Source organism: Homalodisca vitripennis, chromosome 3 (assembly GCF_021130785.1).
Source record: "Homalodisca vitripennis isolate AUS2020 chromosome 3, UT_GWSS_2.1, whole genome shotgun sequence".
In the NCBI taxonomy this organism is placed as follows: Eukaryota; Metazoa; Arthropoda; class Insecta; order Hemiptera; family Cicadellidae; genus Homalodisca; species Homalodisca vitripennis.
In genome coordinates this window covers 130,760,347-130,770,886 of record NC_060209.1, presented here as the reverse complement: position 1 = coordinate 130,770,886, position 10,540 = coordinate 130,760,347, and the positions used below count along the sequence as shown (strand labels likewise).

Here is a 10,540-nt window from a genome sequence, read left to right as displayed (position 1 = left end):
TTTCTCGTCTGAACAATGAAAAGGCTAACAATAATATTATATGAAGTATGTTTAAGTTTTTCCGGTTTAAGAGAGGTTTCAGCCATTTAATCCGGTGCCTTCCTCTGACTTTACCTAGAGACTCAGAGACAGGAGTGGGGATATGCCAATAGATCCTCAGCCAGATCAGAAAATTTTACTTCTATCGAGTGAAATACGATTGAGTCATCTACTGCGGCAGGTCTTATTAACAATGCTCGTCGCTGGAGTCAATATCATTTTAGTGGTAACCACAAGATTTTATCCAGAGCTTACATGAGAGGTATAACGACTAAGTGTCCACAAGCATCTTGGCTGAGTATAGAGGGAGGTTTTACACAACCTCGGCAAGAGGCAGGGCCCTAATTTCTAGCATTTCTCACAGACGAGCCACACAGAACCCGAGTGCGCAATCTGTCGCGTTTTAAAATTGTAACTGAGCTCGTTTGTCTTATTTCAATGGACCGTCACTGGATTGCTTTAGAACCAAGCTTTGTTGGCAACGACATACAGGCTCTCCTCTGCCAATAAAGAGCGATATTCATGCATAACAGTGATGTACAGGAGATCATTCTCCCAGCAAGTATCCTACCTTCCAGACTCTATTGTGTTTGGTAAGTACAACACTGGCTTGTGTAATTAGCTCGTGATAGTTAAGGAGTATTTTAGTTTTGTGAATTAAACTATTTTTTGTACAAAAAATGTATTTTTATGAAATGGGAGAATCTCATTTAGATGAGATTGAACAGATCTTTAAAAGCATTTGAGCACAGTAGAAATACTTCTTGTAAAATATTATGGGACTCCCTTCATACAGATTTTTACAATCTACGTCACTTCGAGAATATTTTGAAGACAACTACGTCCGGTTTTGCTCAAGAACTATGCGATCACAAAGACATTACACATTTGCATAATTGCTCCTTTAGTATCTTTAGATATGTAAGCGTGAAGATAAATGTCTACCCTAAAATTCACAAGACTGCAATACGAGCCATTCGACACCTCCATAGCTCATTTGAATAGTGACTCGGGCATATCCGAGCTCTAACATTAATTAGGTAATTCAAAAGAAAATAAACATTTCTTCCTTAGTACTTGGAAGCCAAGCAGCCGGTTTACCATAAGCAATGATAATTTTACGTCAAATTGCTAAGCAAGTAAAAAATAGTTCAAACCCTTTTAATCTTGATTTATTCTTCAACACAAAAAGCGGATTTTTTGGACAAAGGCTAACGTGTATGATTATATGTAGAAATACTGGTTGTTGGTTTATAATATTAACACAGTATTGGTAGTGAAACAAGACTTTGAGAGTAATTTTATTACAAGCTTAAGGATAAAATTTGACTTGCCTCTGTTAGGCTCCTCATATTTCAACCTTATTGATTGTACGTACTTATTGAACTTCGTACTTATTGATTATACATTTCAATTCACAAATATAGGAAATAATGCTAAACAAATCGTCAAACTTGTACAATTGATACAATCCTCCTTGTTCCCATTTTGTCCATGGTTAATAACTAGACCTAACCTTTTCTATATATGTCTTGAAAGTAAAATGTTACTTTGGGTGAATTTTTATTTCTATGAAATTGTACATTTTTAAATGAGGTATAGATTTGTCGTATTGAATGTATCTTATTGTATGTGTATCCTGGCTTAACATCACCGAGACTCTAAAGGAAGATACTAATTGTTATGCATAGAGGACTAATCACTTTAACAATCAACGATCAATCGGGAACTAGACACCCTCCATCTCTGGGGACAATGTAGTTTCTGCCTGGTGTTCTGCTCTGAGTGACAGGCCATCAGTACAATCTCTGACAGAATTTACATCATAATGGGAGAATCGATCACAATGATAGTTACAGCTGATAACTTTAATTTAAGTGTGAATCTGTCAAATAAGTGTACAACTTTAATAAATAATGTATAAAATGAACAATTACCTGAAAATTTATATTAAAGAGCGTATTTGGTAAAAATTAAAATTTAGTCATAGAAATAACACTGCATAGCTGTGTAAAAAACAAAAAATGATGTATAAAAACCAAAAATTAAGAATTTTAGACTACTATTTTCACGATTCTTTTAAGTACAATGATCTAATCTTATTATTGAAGAACTGAATATTAAATATATATATTGACCTCTTTCAAATCATGGTAAGACTGGCAAGAAAACACGATGTATTTTTAAACATCTATTAGTTATTGGATATAGTACTAATACAATGATATGACGGAGAATAGAAAATAACCAACAGAAGGTAAGGAAAGAGCCATCGACTATGTTATACTTTACATTAATGGTAAGCTATTTTCAAACTGAAAGAGTTATCTTTCCTATAAAAACAACCTTACGCCTAAATTCGTCACTGCTGTATGTGTGTTACATTTTTCAACTAGAAATAAGAGTATATAACTTTAAAGTAATTTACAGAAAGTAGAAAATGAGTACAAGAGAAATTAGATTGTTTACACAAATGTCTCTGGAGTACCGACACAGTTTGGATTATTGTTCTTGTCTCTCTGTGGAACATAACACAACTTTCCGCTAAATTGGATTTGTCAAGACACCGGTCTCTCGTTACTGTATTTCCGTATGTATTAAATGTAGAAAATATACAGTAGACAAATTCTTTAGTAACCTGACTTATTAAATAATAATTATTAGTTATTTTAATTATTATTAGTAAGAATATTTATTTTAAAGATTATATGATGTTTCATAATATTGACGTACTTACAGAGATATCATATTATTATACACTTTGTATTATAGCATTGTAAAGCTTATCTAAATTCAACACCTAAACATGATTCCGTTAATGATACAAATAATATTTGTAGAAGAGAAAACCAGTTTGAAGCGTGGATAATAATGTTCGGATAGCATTGACGTTTCAAAAGTTTTGGCTTTATGGTTTCATAACACAAAAATTCATAGATGTTACTTTTTACAAGAAATATATGTGAATGTTTTTCAATCAATAATTAAAAAAAACTTTCTTTATTCATACAACTTTTCAATTTGCTAGAATACATAATTTATATACCATTATACTTATATAAAACAAAGAGTCTTACCCACAGGCTATGTGGTTAAGTTTGACTCACATTATTATGCATAATAGATCCGGAATTTTGAACCTTTCGACTACTGATCTTTCTGGTTCATGAAAAGGCCTGCTCGGAAGCGATACTTTTGAGGCAATTTAATGTCTTGTGACCACCTTACCCACTAACTACTAGTCTCACCTGGCATTTAAGAGCCTATAATCAAATGAACCGCCTAGGTACCTAGAGACTACTAGGACTGCTTGTATGTTTTAATTGTTTTGGGGACCACTGACTGCAAAGTTTTCTACCTGCTTCTGCTTCCAACATATCAATAGAGGTTAAGCGTGAAACATAAAATGATTTTATGCTCAATGCCCTAGGATTAAGTTTTTGAGAGGACCTGATTTCTTGCATCCTCCTTAATCTCTTAGACTTCTGGTTTCTGCCCACTTAAGACTTTACCTAGGTCTTTTGAAACTTCTAACTATAACCTATTTGGTCTCTGTGGGAGTACAAACTGTCCTGCTAGATCTTCTCATGGTATAAAACGTCCACGTTAATTTTGTTTCAAATTTATTCATTGTGTAGGATAGTTTTATAAAATATATGTTAATTACCGGAGTTCCACCCTCTTGGATTGAAGGGTATTGAATATATACCCACGATAAACTTTTTATTTTATTTAAAATGTATGCAATGATGAGACCTCTTAATTTAGTTGCGTATATTTTGTTTTTAATGATGTATGTCTAATTGACCTCAACAACATACTTATAAGTTCATTATTCATTACTTATTTGAGCATCCCTCCGGTTTTCGTTGAAATAGTTTAAATCATTAAAGTTATAAAATTAAAATGTTTTACAATGTTTAGTCTAATTAAAACTCGGGTTTTTTTAACTATTAATAAAAAATATCTTACGATTACAAATGGTAGCTATACAAATGTTATAAGCAGTTTAAAGTAAAGAACAGAAGATGTTGTAAACAAATCCATAAGAATATCTAAACACAAATGCTATTATAACAAATTTATACCAAATTTATGTCACTCTGACAGAAATAAGTGAGTAGGATAGGTTTTGCTGAACGCCGACTCCACAGACCAAAGAAAGAAACAGTGAGAATAGGCGAGCGGCAAGTGAAGCAGCTCACAGCGGTTTCACCAATGGAGGAGTGGGGAGGGAATACGAGAGACAGCATGCATTATAATGAGAGACGCAATGCACTATTTCACTAATTTCTTTAATGTAAATTTGTACAGTATAGTATATTATGATCCCTTGAACAATGTTAATTAATTTGAAAATAAGTGTTAAATGTTTTTAGAAACCTAAAAGTGAGAGTGTTATTGCTCTATCCCATTTGATTGAAAGAAGTTGTCTGTTCCAAATAGCTTTCCCTTTTTCCAAGAAGAATTGACTGAGTTATGCACATTATCTCTTCTCATGGAAATTGTAATCTCGAAAAGTGGGCGAATATCTTGGATCACTCCGCTGCACAACACCTGCGAACTCCGTCTTGTTGTCACTCAGCAAGCAGTAGTTTTAGGACGATGTGCAAACAGGGTTTTCGATTAAACATTAATACAAATGATTTGTATAATTTGGCGCACTTTGTGTAGTTAAGTGTATGACTTAAGTAATATTAATTATCACACAAGTTATTATACAATTCCGCGTCTTTTGTGTAGTTCAGTTCTCGCTAAACATATCTGGGGCGGGAAGAAAGAAACAGATACAACTTTAACCTAAAGAGCAGATATCAATCTCTCTCAAGCGCAAACAGAAATCTCATTAACTGAATATGAGAGCCAATTCCATCACTTATCCTCTTATTTAAAAACGAATTAACTTTGAGAAAACGTGCGCTTACTCTCTTCAAGCTTTCCCTCTGGAAAGGTTAATATGAAGATTAAAACTAGATTTAGCAGACAAGCCAATTTGTCATCCTGACTTCTTAACTTTGTGAATTCCGGCTGCAGCTTGAAACTTGACCTCTCCACCTCCTTATCCGCCCCAGGTCTCCTTCCTTGCCAAGAAGTCAGGTCAGTGACTCCCGCATCTCGTTGTAGGTAACTACTCGCACAAACACTTGATAATATCTCACCAAACATTGATTATTAGTTACCAAAAGTTTACATTATTTAGGTTGTATAAATATTGCAAACATTGCACTTATTTAAAACGAAGGGATTGGATTTGCTTTGTAAAAAGTCTCCTCCGATCCAAAACTACAGGTATTTGGTAACCAATTACAATAACCTCATCTCCTCTTTAATTTTGTACCACTGTTCCATGAATACTCAATATGGATTAGTAGCCAGTTTTAGTGAAACAACTTTGTGTTTTGGCGTACAAGAACGTTTATGGTTCAGGAGCCGAGCGCCAGTTAGCACTGTATAGGCAAACCCTGGCTTCCTAGTGATCGAAGAAAGAAATTTATACTTAGCCTCATTAGTTTTGGTGGAAGTGAGAATGGGAGATATTAAAAGATTTAAAAATACGGAACAACACTATTTTCTAACATCATATGTTTCTCAGGTTCACAAACTTAAAAACAACCGTGAAACATAAATAAATGTTAAATCAGCGTCGGATAACAATATACAGGGTCTGATATTGACCTCCATTTCTTTATTAGTATTTTTATCTAGTTTCCTCTATCGAATATTTTAAGTAAAAAATACAAAAAAGAAATATATAATGAAAATAAAACATAGGTTTTATGCATGTTAAGTATGTAGTTGAAATAAAACATATTCCATAAGTCTACGATCGAAAATAATAGAGTAAAAGTATTTTTTCTTACGTGTAAGAGTAAGTTTTGCATTGTGTTTATGGGACTAAAAAAAGATGTCCGTTAGTACGTACAGAATGACACTTAACATGTACTCATAATAACATTTCAGTTTAAAATTAAACTCACATACTATAATGCATTTTTTATAAAAAATATGTAAATAATTAAGATGCATTATTACTGAAACACATGTTTAAATAACAATATGAGTGGATAAGATAGTATGTTGTTCTGTTTTGCAGTTAGCAAAGTTTTGAATTTGAAGCGATGATCATACTTTTTAATTTTTGTTTACAGTGTTAAAGAAACAATAGATAATTATTTAATACAATACTTCTTGATATTGTATATTACGAGTTGAAAAGTGTTTACAATTTTAACCAGATATTGCGTACCAACGCAAAGGTTCGTTCTAATAAGATCTCGTAGGATCTAAGAAATACAGAACGTACCAATATTTCGTTTTGCGGGATGCCAACACTGATATGTTCCACCTGTCTTCTCCAATAGTGATGGAGTGGTATTACTTGTTATATTGGATCGGCTTACATCAGTGTCAACGCCTTGAAACAAAACACCTTAGGCTGAGGCCAATACTTAAATTTATATTAATTTATATATAATTTATATTATATCTCTTGTGTACATATAGTTATGTAATAAACTGTTTGAATAGGTCTACTTCTCAAATATGCTTGCATACCATTGAAAACTATTTAAAATAAATAATACTTAGGTATTGATTGTATAAGAAATTGTTTACCATTTATATTTTCAATTTGTTACTAACTTTAGTTTGCATAAATGTTAGGTAGAAAAATAAAATATCAATCCCTTTTAATATATAAATCTTCACTCTAATAAAACAATATTTTCATAAGGTACATACGAAAATACAATTACAAGAGTCTGTTGTCTTGACAAATTAAATTTAGCAGAAAGTTATGTTACGCTGCTTAGAGAACCGAGAACAATAACACCAACTTGTAAAGGCCCCAGAGATATTTGTGTAAACTTTAATTTGTCTTATTTTCACGTCCAACTTTCTGTTAGTTAATTTTTATAATTTAACTGAAACAATTCACCAAAACTGTTTTATTGTTTTATCTAAAGGTTTATTGAATGCTGGGTTAAAGTTTTGCCCACTTTATAGAACAATAGTCCCCTCATGTATGGCATTTCAAAGCTTTTGCATATATAAGTAATAGCAAAAATTTTGATTTTTTGGTGCCATATATATGTGTGCTTAAAGTTCGAGATTTATTGTTATAATTTATTTACGGATTATTCACAATATACTGAATAGTGCCTTCCGTAAATACTCAAGAGTGTTGTTTTTATATTTAATGTTGGTAAATGCTTTGATGTATTTATTAGAATTAAAGTGTAGGGCCACGGTGCGGCGCGGCCGTGACAGATTATAGCAGTATTATTGCTTGTTAAGACAAACAAAAACAACTTGTAAATATACTTTATGAACATTCATAAACTTTTCCTAACAAAGCTTTGTACATAAAGTTGATATTAAGCTTATAAAGTTGTAGGCTAATTCTGATAGTATTTCTGATTTCTGAACTTATATTTAACCTTATTATTGAGCTTAACAGTCGTATTCTTAAAAGCACATGAAAATATAAGTTTGTGTATTTGATATACACGGCCAGGTGGCCATTTACACAATGTATATTATAACAATGCAGTATATTTGGCAAGGTAGGGTAGACCGGGGGAATGCCGCCGCGTTAAGGGTTTTTGATTTTTTACATCTAATTTTTATTGTATTTTGCATTACTAAAAATACTAAAGTGTACAGCCTTTGATGTTATATTTATTTATATGTAATTGTTATTGTATCTGTAAACGAAAACTGTAAAAATAAAAATTTGTAAGCACCCTTTCATGGTGGCGGAATTACCCCGGGTACCGGGTACCGGGGTAATTCCACCACTGTCCCGGGGTAATGACGCCACCTTTAAATAAACTAAATTACATTAAGAGAAAGTGGAATAAATGAATCCCAGTTTAAATTATTTTAGAACTCATTGTATTTTACATATTAAATCCTAATAAATACATATTTAACAATGTTTCTAAGTCTATGTTAAATAAATAGTGGAACCAAACTTACGCTTGAGTTTGCAGAATATTTATAGGTTAGTAAGAATCATAACCTATGAATTTCTTTACGGTTGATTTTATATATAAGCCTCAATAGTCTTAAATATTTTCAAGATATCTAATATGAGTTTCATCTTTTTTTTAGTTATAATTTTCAGACTAGCAATGTAAATCAGTTTCACGCTTTTTCTAAAATCTCGTATTCTCTTTGTATTATTTGACACTTACTTTTAGTGTATTTTCTATCACTAGAAAATTAGTTAATTTATAACGATGTTTTGAGTTCTAGAAATTGGAATACATTCCTAAACACCGTTATATCTGCAGAAAGAAGGAGATATGTCAATGAACTCACGTAGAATTCTGTTGTACTATTTCGTAGGTACAATGATCATCCACAGTCTTTTGACATTTTTATACACGCCTGAAAGTTAATTAATTAAGTATATTAAACGTTTGTGTCGTGCCTCAGCAAAGGGCATGATATGATACTAAAGTGAAGTGTTAATCCACTTTAATTGGATGTTATTTAAGGAATTCTTAGAATCTGACACTCTGGGTCTCAGAATCTCATTAGAGTCTGGGCTCACAGAATTAATTGAAGCGAAATACTGCGAGGCTTGGTGTATTCACAGTCAGTGTACCTTGATGGTGTGTAACTTATATAAAATGAAACAAAACGATAATTTTTACTACTTAGTACTTTATTTACTAACAGAAAAAAATGTGTACTTAAGTACAAAACTCTATTAAAGAATTTTCGGTTTAAAATAATATAAGTCACGTATCAGAAATTATTCATCAATCCAAAGGTAGATTTTGAAGATGGATTTGCATTGAGCAATTTTTCCTTCTTCGGCTCTTGGATCGATAAGCAACTATAGAGCGCTCAATCTTCTGATTACTGGCTTTAAGTCCTTCCAGATGTCACATTAATCGTCTGCTCAGAACCTGCTGCGGGTTTTGATCACAACAGTACTATATTATTACTTTCATTTGGCCACGGTGGGTTTCATTTCGGAGTACCTTCTCCCATACCGATTTTGTAAAAAAAATAAAATAAAAAAACGGAGCAGCTAAACTTTAGTAAGGTTTTGCAGTAACACCGCCTACTCGCTGTGCTCTGATGTTCAGCTGGTCAGTTTGCCTCGAGACACTTCTTTATTGCTCTTTTGGGATCAACTGTATTCGTTTTATTTTTTTACAAAATGTTTCTCGAAATTTAATATAATTTTGTTTGATTCCAATACATGAAATTATAAGTTAAGTGCACTATGCTATCAAGAAATATACAATACTTGTAATTATTCATTCATTTTTGTGCATCTCTTTAATGGAATATGGGGTAAAAACTTACATTATATAAATAATATTAATACGTTTGTAAAAAAATATTTTTATTTTTATGTTATACTAATTTCAGTACTATTGTCCTGTTTGTAAGAATCTCGCTATCTTTATTTTTCTTTTATAATTAAAACGATACAAAACTTTTAGGGTATACAAAATTATCACTATAACTGTAATTAAGTCTTAGAACAAGTAACAACTGGAAGTAATTCCAATTATAAGATGTAATAATTATATAATTATTAAGAAGCTATAGGGATTCAGATTAACTCTAATTATTTGGTTGTTAACAGGACCAGTTATTAAAAAATTTTATTATTGACAACAAATACAATTTGAATGTTCATAATAGTAATTGATGACTGACCCTATTCATAGTGTTAATAGAGTCTCTCCAATATGATGTTGGAGCGAAGGTAACTTTACGTATGTCTGAACACCCTTAACAAAAGCACAAACCCCAGTATATAAAATAACTGAGATTCCTGCCACCAGTTTCATGGAAACGCATTGCATCTACGTTTGAAAAATACTCATGTCCTCTAGACATTTTTTAGTGTTCAGTCATTTTAGTATTATGGTATTCACTAACCTTAAACATTCAGTGTAAGAATTCGTCGGTCGCAGGTATCTGCATAATATCTTAGATCATGCCCTATTCATATGATGCTAGTTTGTGACTTGTGGGTAGTTCACAAAGAGCTAGTTAAATTAGAAACCAGTCCTCTGAGGACAACAACACCGGTGTTGTATATTCTATATAGTTGTTAATTATGTTTCATAGTGTTGAACTTAATTTGAAAAGCGCCCTTCAAGAATTGTATTTTACTCTTGAGCTGATCGCAAGTAATATTTCCAACGCGTCTTGGAAATGTTTTGTTAACAACGTCAAGAAACATATCTTGAATCCCTTATGTTACAATCATCACATGTAACAATCTAACAGCACTTGATTAAATTAGTAATTGTTTAGAATTTATCAAATACACTCCAAATTCTACTTTAACTTCTCGTTTTCCCGTGACATACTACTGACCATAAAACTACTGTACTTTACAAGACAGCTAAGTAGCAACTATTACAGAACATTGAGTAGGGTTCTCATAGAATTTAGTGCTGTACTACTACATTAGAGTTAGTCAATCATGTGGTTTAATCCCCCCTACCAGCAGCTAGTAAAA

General features: G+C 32.2%; 1 protein-coding gene across 1 annotated transcript in view; it reads left to right on the top strand.

The window, feature by feature from the left end:
• The first annotated feature begins 524 nt into the window (after positions 1-524).
• LOC124357505 overlaps positions 525-10,540 on the top strand; it is a 296,137-nt gene continuing 286,121 nt past the window's right edge. The window contains exon 1 of the mRNA XM_046809368.1: positions 525-632. Coding sequence (XP_046665324.1) covers positions 562-632 — 71 coding nt within the window. The 5' untranslated portion in view covers positions 525-561. The remainder of the gene's footprint in view (positions 633-10,540) is intronic.